Source organism: Pan paniscus, chromosome 8, assembly GCF_029289425.2.
Source record: "Pan paniscus chromosome 8, NHGRI_mPanPan1-v2.0_pri, whole genome shotgun sequence".
In the NCBI taxonomy this organism is placed as follows: domain Eukaryota; kingdom Metazoa; phylum Chordata; class Mammalia; order Primates; family Hominidae; genus Pan; species Pan paniscus.
This window is the reverse complement of record NC_073257.2, coordinates 103,308,999-103,323,129: the sequence shown is the minus strand read 5'-3', so window position 1 is coordinate 103,323,129 and position 14,131 is coordinate 103,308,999. Positions and strand designations below refer to the sequence as shown.

Below are 14,131 nucleotides of genomic sequence, written 5' to 3'. Positions count from 1 at the left end.
GGCTTTGTAGGAGGCACAGGGATTTAGGAGGAGCAGGGCTTTTCTAGAAGGAATAGAGCTTTGTAAAGAGGAGTGGGCTTTGTAGGAAGAGTAGGGCTTTTAAATAAGAAACAGGGTTTGTATGATGGGTGGGGCTTTGCAAGGAGAGGCTGGGCTTTGTAGGAGAGCAGGGCTGTGTAAGTAGGAGCAGGTCTTTGTGAAGAGGAGCACATATTTATAAGGAGAAACAGTGCTTGTAACAGCATCAGGACTTTGTAAGGAGGAGCAGGGATCTGTAGGAAGGGCAAGGCTCTATAGGGAGAAGTAGGGCTCTGTAAAGGAGCAGGGTTTGTAGGGGGATTGGGGCTTTGAAGGAAGAGCAGGACTTTGTAAAGACGAGTTGGACTTTGAAGAAGTGGGGATTTCTAGGAGCAACAGGGCATTGGAAAAAGAAGCTCTCTTTAAAAAGGAGGACTTTGTAAGTAAGAGCAGGGTCTGCAGGAGGAGCAGGGCTTTGTAAGGATAAAGTGGAATTTGTAGGAGTGGTGCTTTGTGAGGAGGAACAGTGCTTTGTAGGAGAAACAGGACATTGTTAGGAGGAGCAGGGCTTCCTAAGGATAAGTTGGGATTATTGAAGAAGTAGGACTTTGTAAGGATGAGCAGGGCTCTGTCTGAGGAAAAGTGATTTGTAGTAGGAGGAATGCTTTGTATGAAGAACATTGCTTTGCAGGAGAAGCAGGGCTTTGTAGGTAGAGTGGGGCTTTGTAGGGGAAGCAAAGCTTTTTAAGGAAGATCAGGGCTTATAGGAGGAGCAGAACTTCACAGGAAGAGTAGGGTTTGCTGAAGGAGCAGGACTTTGTAGGACAGCAAAGTCGTGAAGGAGGAAAAGGCCTTTGTAAGGAGAAAGAGGCCTTTGTGAGGAAGAAGAGGTATCTGTAGAAACAAGTTTTGTAAAATGGAGCAGGGCTTTGTAGGAGCAGCAGGCTCTGTAGAGAGGAGCAGGGCACTGTAAGAAGGAATAGGACTTTGTAGGAGGAGCAAGACTTCCAAGGTTTCCTTGGGAGGACTAGAGATTCTTTGGAGGAGCTGGGATTCCTAAGAAGAGCAGGGTTTGTAGGAGGAGCAGGATAAGGATAAGCAGAGCTTTTGAGGAGGAGCAAGGCACTATATGCAGAAACAGGGCTTGTAGAAGGAGCAGGGCTTCCTAAGAGGATCAAAAGTTCTTTGCAGGAACAGGTCTTTTTAGGGAGGAGAGGCTTTTGTAGTGGAGGTGCTTCCTGAGGAGCAGTTGGGCTTTGAAGAGGGAGCAGGTTCTATAGGGACGAGTGGGGCTTTGTAAGAAGGAGCAGGGCTTCTTAGAAGGAGGACTGTGTAAGGAAGGCTGGGCTTTGTAAGGAGGAACAGGGCTTTGCTGGTTTCTACTGGTAGTGATCGCTGCATATTTGTCCTCTCCAGGCATTATTCTCTATTTGATTGCTAGTGGCAAATCCTGGCACTGCAAAGTCCATGGCAAGGGTTGGGGTGCCAAGTGGGGTTGTACATGGCTTCCAGCAAAATACTACCTGCATGTTCCCCAGCCACACGAAGAGCAGAGTGACTCCCAAGCTTCTCACGCCTGGCCTGAGTGCAAGACCCCTCTTTCCCTTTCCAAACCAGTGAAAAAATAAGTGCTGAGCCTGTGTGGACAACACACTTCTAAGACCTAAGGCAACTGTGACCTCTTTTTGCAAATGTAGGGTGTGGCAGACATTAGCAGGTCACAAAACTTTCCTCTTCCTCCTTGGGATGTGGCTTCACTAGGTCCTCCAGCCTTGCTTGCTGTTAGGTGAGGCCATGTTCTGGCCAGTGACATGTGATGAAAGCAATGTGTGCTACATGTTCCAGCACTTCCCATGCGCAGTCCTCCACATTCTTTCCCATTCTGCAGCAGCCTTGAAGAGAGTGGAGCTCAAATACAGAAGGAAGCCAAATTCTGCTCAGAGGAAAGCTGCTTTCCCTATCTCACCGAAGGACTAGGGTTTCTAGCTACCTCCAACGTTTCACTAACATTAAGACAAAGCTTCAGGCATCAAAATCACAATGGGGCCAAGCTAGAAACCATCACAGTGTTCCTGACATAAATGTCTTGCTTTGGCCTAATGAATTTCTGAGGCAAGGGCACATGGAAAGTATTAATAAACAAAGCTTAGCTATCTAACTGGCTGAAGGAAACAGTCTTTCTTTCAATTCACTTGGGCCTGCCTTTGATTCCTAATTACTTTCAAAACGTTCTTTTGGGTTTGATTAATCTAACAAAACAAAAAATCCTTCAAGGGTGTGTGTGTATACACCTTAACTAGTATTTGAGGGACAGTGTGCCATTTAAAAATAAACAGCTGAAGAATCCTTAGAAAATATTTATGATCTCAAATACTCAATAAATTTCAATAAAATTTGCTACAGGACTAGTACTTAAAGGAGATATTTTTAATGAAGGCTGCAATCTACAGTGACTAATATTAAAGATGACAAACAATAATAAATTATGCAATTTAATTTTTAATAACAAAGATACTGTATTTTAACATGGTGAAATATACTTGGCTAAGTCCAGATTAAAAAAAAAAAAGTATCTAGCCCAACAGTACAATTATACAGCTTTGTACAGAACATTCCATAGATCAACAGAAAATACATTTGAGCACAAAAATAAAAAATATTTAAAGAGAATCTCTAAGCAGCATTTTATTTCTGCAAAAGACATATCTTGTACTGATTAAATATCTACAAGTGCTTTTCCTTTACAAAAATACATATATTCTTAATAGACTAAGTCATTAACAATGACCTGGTAATTCTTTCACTTCAATTTGAATGATTTATAAGCTAAATCTTACAACCACAAAAAGGTTTTTATTTGTATTAAGATGTTACCACTTTTGACAAAAAGCTTAAAATATTTTATATTTCAAAGGAAAATTAGCAACATAACTTTACAATATATTCTATGATATTTTGATTGTGAGGGCTACTCTATTTAAAACTGATGATCTCTGTTGTGTTGCTCAGATGCAGGAAAGCAGCAGAACCCTGGTACTCCCCCAACAAGCTCCTGTCGTGGACCACAGCTTCATAAGGACACTTAGGCCCCCACCCCCATTCTAAAAAATACAACAAAAGAAAACCAAACAATGCTAGGCTGATCCCATTACATTTTTAATGTGTAGAACTCCTGCTCCAGTGGACTGATGTGCAGAGGATGGATAAATAAATTTGTTGACTATCTCTCCATCACCCAGAAATATTTAATCTTCATTTGCACTAGATTAGTTTCTTATTCCATGAAGCTCCATAAGATGGAAGAAAACTAGACTCAGTATTTAACATATGTTTCACTTGATTCTAGATTTAAAATTATTAAAATTAAAAATCTCTGAAAAATCAGTCTCAGTTTGGAATTATAGAAAAAGGGGCATAGCAAGTATACAGACACATTTGAATGAGCATTTAAAATAATTATTTTTAATTTTATAACTTTCTGAAAGGAAGTGCTCAAGCATTTTAATTTTATTTGAAAATATAAAGAAAGCAAGTAAACATTATTTATGAAAACTGTATTATACTAGGAAGATAATTACTTAAATTATTGGAAAAACATCACTGCAATAAAAACTATTGAACACTGTATTGTACATTTAAGTACATTTGAATGAACTTTCAGTCTGATATTTTCCGTCAAAATGCTACTCAACTAGGTTTGTCAGGTAAATCCAGAAACAGTTGTTGTGTGCCTTGAAAGGGTTTGAGTCTCTGGTGTATTTAATATTTTTCACTTTTTCATAAACCAGATCTAGCAGACATGTTCCTTACTTCTACCCAAACTGTAGGAAAATATATTACAAAATATTGATAATTGCATTTCAAGTTTTGTGTTTCTAATCCAGAAAATTAAAGTTATGGCAAACTCATTCATTTTTGAAGTTCCTACTACCAACCAATATCTTATTAGTATAAAGCTTAGCTTTCTGGAAAATTCCTTATGATAAACCAGAGTATGTAATAGAATGTGCATCCATTTTCACCCTATCCAAGGAGTTTTACCTAGTGACCTATCAGAAAGACTCCATAAGATGAGTTTTACCTTTAAGGTAGCCCATAGCATGAGTTCCCAAGGAGAAACGGTACAATGGGGATATGGAACTTCCTCTTGATGTACATGCTTGTTCTGTGACCCATTTTGTCAAAGTTGGCTGTATGGCTAAATTCTAATAACAGTAAACTAAGTGCTGAGAAACAAGACCAAGAGTTGCATTTTTTTTGGAGATGGAGACTCGCTGTGTCACCCAGGCTGGAGTGCAGTGGTGTAATTGCGGCTCACTGCAACCTCCACCTCCTGGGTTCAAGAGATTCTCCTGCCTCAGCCTCCCATGTAGCTGGGATTACAGGCATGTGCCACCACACCTGGCTAATTTTTGTATTTTTAGTAGAGACGGGGTTTCACCATGTTAACCAGCTGGTCTCGAACTCCTGACCTCAAGTGATCCACCTGCCTTGGCCTCCCAAAGTGCTGGGATTACAGGCATGAGCCACTGTGCCCGGCCTAGAGTTGCTTTTTAAGGGGAAAAAAACCACAGGCCCTTATGAAATATTTTGAATATAGAGAAAGCACTTACTTATATAAATCCCATAGAATGAAGTCTTTTCTATACAAGTAAGTGTGTTGGCACTTTTACCAAAGTCTGCCTTTAATAAAATTTCTCATATTATGAAGAATACAGGAGCTAAATCTAAGCTTAATTTTAGTTAACACTGCCTCCATGAAATAAAAAGCCTCTCAAATTAAAAATCTGAACTTTCTTTTCAAAGTATGTATTTCTCTCACTTTTCATGCAGAGGAAGGCTATTTGTTGTGTTTACCTCTTTCTCATCTTTGAGGATTTACTAAGATCTGTTAGATGATGCTGAAAAACAATGAACATATTTGAAAGGAAGTGTGTTCTGATTATTGCAAGAAAAGCCTGCATTTGACTGATCTCACCAAGAAAATTCAGTTTAAAGCCTTTCTTTGGTGATATTTTAGCAATTAATCAAGGTTATTGCCTAACTATATAAAATTAAATTGCAATCTAAAAATTTCCAACCTCCAAACTGTTAAAACCGTCTCTCCAACATGGTTATTAATTTACTGTAAAATGTCTTTGGTGATATCTATATTCTTATGAAAATCTTCCAAAAAAATTAACTTACAAGAGCCTATTTAGATATGAAACCATTCATAAGAGACAGGTACAGATAACTCAAACTTTATGCAGTAAATTTAAAACAGAAATGCACTTTAGTAATGAGGCACTTTCTCTTAAATATTTCAGTAAAGCTAAACAGTTCACAATATTATATAACACACTTTTTTTCCTTAAAGAATCAGTTTAAATTTAGATTACATTTGAGTGTGTAATGTAGTTGAGCAAAGTCATCACGTTTATAAAATGTGGCACATTACTATGGGATAGATGTTTAATGTATAAAGAAATAATATACTCCTCTAAGAGTAGTTAAAAGGCATTACCCAAGTTACCTGTACTCCAGACTGAGTATTACCTCACAATGAGCATTTTAGTTTATTTTTTCATACTTTGTAAAGCTGTTTTGCTAATCTAGAGAAAAGGCCATATATATTTTGATTTCTCTATTAACTGATGTGATTACTTCAATTAAAGTAATGTTTATAAACCACAGTCATTCTTTATATCTAAGTTCCCTTGACCCTTTTATACTTATAATTTCTAAGGCAGATAAAAGAGATAACAAAATCTTTTATGGAAGTAAAGGTCTTTCAGTTTATTGCTTAAGAAACAACAGATTAAAGAAAACTTTTAGTTTTAGTCTCTGATGTTACAGATTCAGATGTTTCCTATAGGTTATTTATATAAAGAATTCATTTTATCATTTTATAAGCACCCTAAATTTATAAAGCTAACCACAAAAGTTGCCTGTACATTTTTTCTATACCTAGTTTCTTGCAAATTCTACAATCTGACTTAAGGGATAATTAACGGGGAATACAGTGTATTACTAGACATGAAAGTAGTCCTATCCTTAGAAAGCTGTAGTTGAATATACCAAAATAAGTCAGTTGAAGAAATCTGTGATTCTAGTAGTAATACCATATCACTTAGGACCATCAAAAAAATGTGTACCTTTCTCCAAACGACAACTGATGCCTTTCTTTATGTAAGCGTTTCACGTGTTTTGGCACATATTCCATTGCATTTCAATAAAAATGTTAATGCATTATCAGTAAATAAAAGAATTCTATATAAAACTATTCTCAGTTTCATAATTGCTTCCTATATATTTCCTTGGAAAATAGTGAAATTACATATGACAAGGCAACCAGCCAAATTTAAAGAGATTTTGTAGATAAAATTCATTTATGACCATTAAGTTTTGGCTGGGGGGCCAAAACATGAAAGTCTCACTTGTGATTTTTAAAATGCACTCTTAATTCATTTTGAGTTAATTAAAATTCTATTTGCAAAACACTATTTTAATCGCTGACCTAGGTGTGACAAATTTATAATAATTTGTAAAAGTTCTTAGGGATGTCTGGGAACAGTTTCACAGCATAGAAAAATAATTTCTGTAGCTAGACAGTAAATTCAGTTTTTTCAGCCATTTACAGTTAATGAAAATCTGCCTTTTAAATTCTGCTTGTGAGCCATTCCAAGAACAAAAACAATGTAACAAAACAAAGTTAAAGTATTGCCATAACCTTTTTCACCAAAGTTGGAACAACAACAGAAAAATTTAATAGACTTTTTGACTCAAAAAAAGATAGAAGGAACAGATAATTATGAAGTTTCAGCCTTTTACATAGTGAAATATATTAAGATTTAGCTGTACTTTGTATGTTTGCTAGAGTTGTACAATATCTTATTTCTAAGAATCATTTTGAAATTCAGAAGGCATTGATTTCTGATACATTTTACTGGAAAATGTGACACATTTACCACATATGCAGTATAAAAACTAAATGTGTGTAACACACAGATTGTGCTCGTCATATTTCTCAAATATTTTTCCTAACTTTCAAGATTTTTTCCTAAGTTTCAAAGGTTAGCTTGTTTGTTTCAAAGCAATTTCCAAGTAAGGTTTTTGAAAACTGTAAATACTAAAAGATTTAAAATGACAGTTTTCATATAATTTAAGGTAACAAGACTTTCTTTGACTTGTAGACTAATCCTAAAACGAATGGAAGACTTAACAAAACTGCAAAATACAAGACATTTTGTACTTCTGATCTTAATGAACTCACGTATAAAATAATAATCTTCTCATTTCCCCAATTACTACAGGATTTAAAATAAAATACCCTTAACCTATTAATTTTGGTTAGCATAGTTCTATACTGCATTTATTCTATTTTATGCACATAGTTTGGAAATGTGAAAGGTAACTAACAGTTTTAATCTACAACTGTTTTGAGACTTTTGAAATCCATAAAATAGCTAATGTTATGTGCTCTAAAAATCCTAATATTTAAAATCGTCATAACCCTCTGCATGCCACAATGACATATACCTAAGGCCAACTTAAAAAGAGAAATAATGCACTCATTAAATAACAGAAACAATGTAATGATACATGAAATGGGCTATACAATGACGTTTCATGAAGCAGCACCTGCTTGTCATAAGGCATTATGAAAGAAGATTAACCTTACTTACACATTAATTTTATCAGAAGTAAATGTGATCAGCTGCCAACATTTTGAATGGTTGGGAATCTAACTTCAGTTCAAGAGGTCACATACATTTTCAATCTGGAGGGCTAACATGCCTTCCTTGTGCAATTGGTAGACTACACGGACAGATGCTTAGAATGTCTACAATTATGTTGTGCTCTAATGTTACAGAATAATTGGAATTCTTGGCAAAAGGACTTGCACACTCAAGAATGAACTTTTTTTCACACAAAAAGCTTACCAAGAACAAGACAGTGGCTCAAAAACCACTTTTCTAAATATATTTCCATACAAAATAATTTCAAGATATAATTATTAGTTTCTTGTACAGTACGCTATTTAAACAAGAATAAAAGAGTAAGTATGTGAAAACTGCAACACCACAAAAATTGAGCCGTTTTACTAGTGTAATTAAACATTAGAACAATCTTGGAACAGGCAAGCAAAATATTCAGAAGGGTGAATCATGGCGGCACAGCTAACTGATTTTTACCATGACTTGCACACTTTGAGACAACACAAATACCTTATGCAGATGGTTCAGTAGCAGAATGGCACTTGGTTTGCTCCTAATAGAAACAACATGAATGCAACTGACAATTTAGAGATAGACAATGGCCTTATTTGCATGCTGAAAATCTGGTTGTGTTCCTCTAGTCCACACACCGTTAACTGTGCAATCTGTTGACGAGTAAACAAATAGTGCAGGATTCATCTCAGTGAGGTCTGGGCCCCTTGGTCTAACCGAAATCAATTCTTGGTCGATACTGCAATACCATAGGGTATGACTACAAAATAAAGACAGATAATAAATAAGACTGTATTTGGATAAAAACAATACAGTTTATATACGAAAGATTTTAAGAATTCGGAGTTATAATTTACAGTATTTCCTGGAACTAGTGATTACAACAGTTAAAATTCGAGTTACCATTAAAACTCTATTTCTTTTGATTGCCATTATTTTTCTAGAATCAGCCAAGTTTTCAATAATATGCAGCAGAGGTCAAGTTCAAAGGCCTACAGACATCATACAGGTTGTATATATGACTAGTGCTAGCACAACACTTAGGAGAGGCAAGAACTGGGAAGGACTGAAAGTTACACACCCTGCTTATAGGCATTCAGTTAGTAACCCTAGGAGGCGAACAAGACAAATCAGCAGCCTGGATTCCACTAAAGCTTAGGCTGGTGAGAGCCCACTAAATCACAAATCAACAAAGAGACCCCCTCTGCTAGGAACCTGTAAAACTGGAGTAGTGTTCACAAATCATATTTCTTACAAGTTTGAAACATTTTTTTAATTTAAAATTTATTTTAATGATCCTTTAAAAATATTGAAAAAGATTGTTACATGAAACATTTAGGTCACTACCTCCTTTCAACAGTTGATACTAATAAACATTTGGATTTGACTATTACATAAAATAACTGAATGGTTCATATTGTTTTTCATGTCACTATGTAGAAAAGGTATCATATATCTGGCTATCATACAGAACTAGAGAGGAAACAGCTTCTTTGGAATAAAGGCATATGGCATATGCAGAGGTAGCTCTGTGTTTGTTTTTACCCTGTACCATATCTTATAGAACCAAAACATCAGTGGTTTTCCTTTTCTTAAAGCTGCAGATACCCCCTCTTAAAATGAAATTTGAGGAGCTACTTTTATGGAATCAAGAAGGGGCTTAGATGGTCACTGACTAATGTTTCTCCATCTTGGTATACATGAATGTAAAAATACGGTATAGAGAACTTTGTATTCTTTCATATAGATAAAAGGGCTAGACTGAGATTTAACAATCCTGAAAATGACCATTTCAGTGCTTACTATAGCTATGCTACACACTGGGAAGACTCAATGTTGGAATCTGTAACCATTCAGCTCAGGATGGAACTAGAGGGCAGGAATACAAATGCCCTAGGTCTTGCTCTCCCAGGTGAAGTACAGCAGATGCTACTACAGCTGTCTAAGGGCTGGAGTAAAAGTCTCAGATAGTCTCTCAGGGTTTCCAAGGTCTAAAACTTCTAAAACTGTTCTGGTTTTACTTGTTTTTATTTTAAACTTTATTTAGTTCCCCCTGAATCAGAATACCTGGGAGGGAGCAAGACACAGATTATCTCCATTTTACTAAACTCTGGATGTTTCTGAAGCCCAGCGAGATTCTGAGACGACCAATATCCTTTCCATTCTACCTCACCCAACCCACAGCTTGCCCTTCACTATACTAACTGCTCTAGTTTTGCATTTGATTCCTGACTCTATTGAATCTGCACATTTTCTGCAAATACATAAGCCACTCATTTTAGAATGCATTCATCATATATGGAAGTATCCATTAATTCTACTAGGGATAAAGGTACAGAGGGAAGTAAAATGGCTTGACTGGCAATGCTTGGGATTTTCTCAGTTTCGGGCTGAAAATGATTTTGTTTTCTCCTCCAAGTAGCCATTTGTTGTGTGTTCTATAAGAACATATGAAGTTTAATAATTTTATTGAAATGTGTCACAACACTGAAAATTGTAAAGATATATTTTAAGTTCTATTTGTGTTTTGGTTTGTTTTCTGAAATAAAATGGCACCACACTAACAATAATCAAATATGGCTTATAATTACCTCTTAGTGTTAAGTGACTGCACTAAATAGACCTGCGTTTCAGTTTCTAGTCCTCAAGGCTCATTATGTAATAAAAATAAAGAACAGATACTTTCAGAGAATACATTTCAAATAATTTTAGAAAATGATAAAACTGTCTTTGATGTACTTTTTTCCTTAAAGAATGAATTATTTTTGTCAAAACTTGTTTTTAGTGTAGATTTGGAAAATACAGAATGGTATCAAGAAAAAAAGGAAAAATATTTAAATCCTACCATCCAAAGATAATTACCATAATAATTTTAGTGTATATTCCTCTACTCATTTTATTTACATTCATTTTTTTCTCAAAACTGGAATCATGCTAAACATATTATTTAGTATCATTTAAATTTTTTATCTATTTAGCAATTCCACAAACCTATTTCCATACCATTTGGTACGGTGCTACATAATTTTTAACAGCTGTATATTATGCTGTTATAGAAATGAACTGTGAGTTATCAGTAAGTCTCCTTTTGCTGTACATTTGAGTTTAGTCCTTTTTTCCTTTGCTATTATAACTTAATCTTAACCCACTGATCTATTTCTTTTGCCCCAGGATAGATTCCTAAAAGTGGAACTGCTAGTTCAAACAGCATACATATTTTAAAGAGCTTTTTGATAAACACTTTTACACTGGTCTTCAAGAAGGTAGTTCTGGCTGGGCGCAGTGGCTCACGCCTGTAATCCCAGCACTTTGGGAGGCCGAGGCGGGCAGATCACGAGGTCAAGAGATCAAGAACATCCTGGCCAACATGGTGAAACCCCGCCTCTACTAAAAATACAAAAAAAAAAAAAAAAAAAAATTAGCCGGGCATGGTGGCGCATGCCTGTAATCCCAGCTACTAAGGAGGCTGAGGCAGGAGAATCACTTGAACCTGGGAGACGGAGGCTGCAGTGAGCCAAGATCGCACCACTGCATTCCAGCCTGGCAACAGAGCAAGATTCCATCTCAAAAAAAAAAAATAAAATGTAGTTTTATTTTTCTACATTTTTAAAAGAAATTTGAATGCCCATTCCTCTATAGCCTCATCAATAATGAGTACTATCTTTCCCCACCTCTTAATTTGGCAATTTAATAAGCATAAGATAGTATTTTTTTTCATTTCTTGACTAAGAAAATCATTTTAATATGTTTATTAGCCCATTGTGTCTCCTTCTTGTGTATCTTGCCTGATCATGTCCTTTGCTCATTTTTATGAAAAGCTGAGCTTTTTCTTACATATTTGTATGAACTCTTTATGTATTAATAACATTAAACCTTTTTCTATCATACATTGCAAATATATTTTATGATATTTTTGCCATGTGCTTTTAATATTAATAGTCAATTCAATTTTTTTAGGTACAATGTGAAAGGCCATCCCCACTCTGAGATCAGTTCTTCAAGTATATTTTCTTCTTGATCTTTTATAGTATCATTTAAAATATTTACCATTTTAAGCCATCATAAACCTATACTGATATAAAATGTGAGGTAGAATTGAATTCCCCACCCAGTCTCAGTATAATTAATTAAAAATAAGCCTTACTAGATCTGCACTGTCGTGCTCCAGCCCCACTGGCCTCCTTGCAATTCTCAAATAACCAGACATAATCAATTCTCAGGGCCTTTGCAGTGTGTTGCCTCAGGCTTCAGTGCTCTACCTCTGATATTCACATAGCAACGTCTCTCAATTTCTTTTGATCAACAATCCACCACCTCAAAGAGGGCTTCTCTTGGCTATCTTATCAAAACTATTCTATTTATCTATTTTACTTTTTCTTCTAACACTATAAATTTTAACCTGTTTATTTTTTGTCTGTTACCATCATTAGTGTAAGTTCCATGAAAGAAAAGATTTGTGTTCATTTTTACTTCTGTAACTTGAAAGGCCTAGAAGACTGCCCAATGCATAATACTCAATAGATATTTGTTAAATTAATCATTTTACTGCATTAATTTGAAATACCCTCTTTACAGACTCATACATACTAGGGGTCTGTTGCTGAGCTATTCTTTTTATTCATATGTCTATGTTTAAGGCAAGACCTTATTTTAATTACTTCAGCTTTAAAATATGTTTTAGTATGTGGTAGTACACATTCCCTCTCATTACTCTTTGTAAACACATGACTGATCGAAGCACCTGCTGATATTTCCTTATGAGCTTTAGAATGACTGACTTTGTCAAGTTAAACAAAGATCTGGTAAAAGTGTGTTTGGAATTACATTTAACTTTATAATTTAATTGTGGGGTGAACTGGCATCTCTATAAAATGTAATGTACTATTACATATATATATACATACACAGATTGATTAATAAGGAGATGAGAAGAGAAAGAGAGGGGAAGAGGAGGCAAAAAATGTGGCAAAATGTTAACTGATGAATCTAGGTAATCATAAAGAATATTCCTTTGTATAATTATTTCAATTTTCTGTTGTTTTGAAAAATTTTTCAATAGGAAAACATCAGGACTTCACATTGAATTTTATCAAACACCTTTTCAGTATCTACTGATGATTTTTAACCTAGAGTATATATGTATAAAATATATAAAATGTATAAAATATTTTATATTATACACTATATAATATACACTATATTATACACTATTATAATACACTATATTAGTGTATTATTTATCATCTACTTATATTCAAAATCAGATTTGGTACCAGTTTTCTAATTGTGGGTTCTCTGTCAGTTTTTGCTATTAAGAATGGCAAAGTGGAAGGATTCCACCTTTTCTAATGATTAACAATAGATACAGCATAGGAATGATATATTCCTTGAAAATTAGAGAGAATTCAGAACATAAAACCATTTAGTTATCCTTTCAGGAAGTTAAGGGTGCATCCTATTAGGTACAAGTTCAATTTCCTTACAGGACTATTAATGAAGACTATTAATGAGCCATTAATGAGGTGTTGAAGGAAGAAGAGGAAATTTGTATGGATTTAGAAATTTGGTCTCACTCCAGTTTTTCTCTAATACTTTGGATCATGGTTTAAGGACATCTTCATTTCTAAGGAAATACATAGGCATCAACACCAAGAGTAAAAGCAGAAAGCCACATATTGCACAGGTTATAGCTACAGGCAGTGTTATCGTTACAATTCAGCATTCCCAAATCAGCCATGAGGCTAAAGCAGCTGAAACATCTATACACCTCGGATATACACAAATCTCACCAGCTCAGTTAAATTATTTACCCCAGACCCTTATCTGCATAAAGAGAAGAATGATCTTTCTCCCTCAGACTTGGCCTTCAGAGATGTTAAATTTACTTACTAGATTGCTGAAAAGCTAGGACTTAAAGAGTATGTATCAAAAAGCACACATTTTAATGAAGGCATGAGAATTCCCATATCATAGCACTGACAAAAGGCTGAAGAAAATTCTAGATAAACTGCTAATTAAACATTTTCAATTAGCAATTTCAAGTGATTCTTTTAATGCTTAACATACATTCATTTGTCCCAACTCCAAAACTGTAACACTGGAGGTAAGTATGCCAGTTAAGTTTGTTATGTAATTACAATTATCCTTTCTCCCTGGCTCCAAGGAAATAAAGATGAAGACTCATTTAATTATTGAAATAAAAGAACGATGGATTTTATTATTTTATTATTTATTTGTTTGTCTGAGACAGAGTCTTGCTCTGTCACCCAGGCTGGAGTGCAGTGGCACAATCTCAGTTCACTGCAACCTCCATTTCCTGGGCTCAAGCGACCCTCCCGCCTCAACCTCCTTAGTAGCTGGGACTACAGGGGTGCGCCACCACACCCAGCTAATTTTTGTAT

At 35.3% G+C, this 14,131-nt stretch overlaps 1 protein-coding gene across 10 annotated transcripts in view; it reads right to left on the bottom strand.

The window, feature by feature from the left end:
- Positions 1-2,499: 2,499 nt before the first annotated feature.
- PCGF5 (polycomb group ring finger 5) overlaps positions 2,500-14,131 on the bottom strand; it is a 121,632-nt gene continuing 110,000 nt past the window's right edge. For all 10 annotated transcript variants that reach the window (XM_034931078.3, XM_055093127.2, XM_063607808.1 and 7 more), the window contains one exon: positions 2,500-8,490. In XM_034931078.3, the coding sequence (XP_034786969.1) occupies positions 8,443-8,490 (48 nt within the window). In that variant the 3' untranslated portion in view covers positions 2,500-8,442. The remainder of the gene's footprint in view (positions 8,491-14,131) is intronic.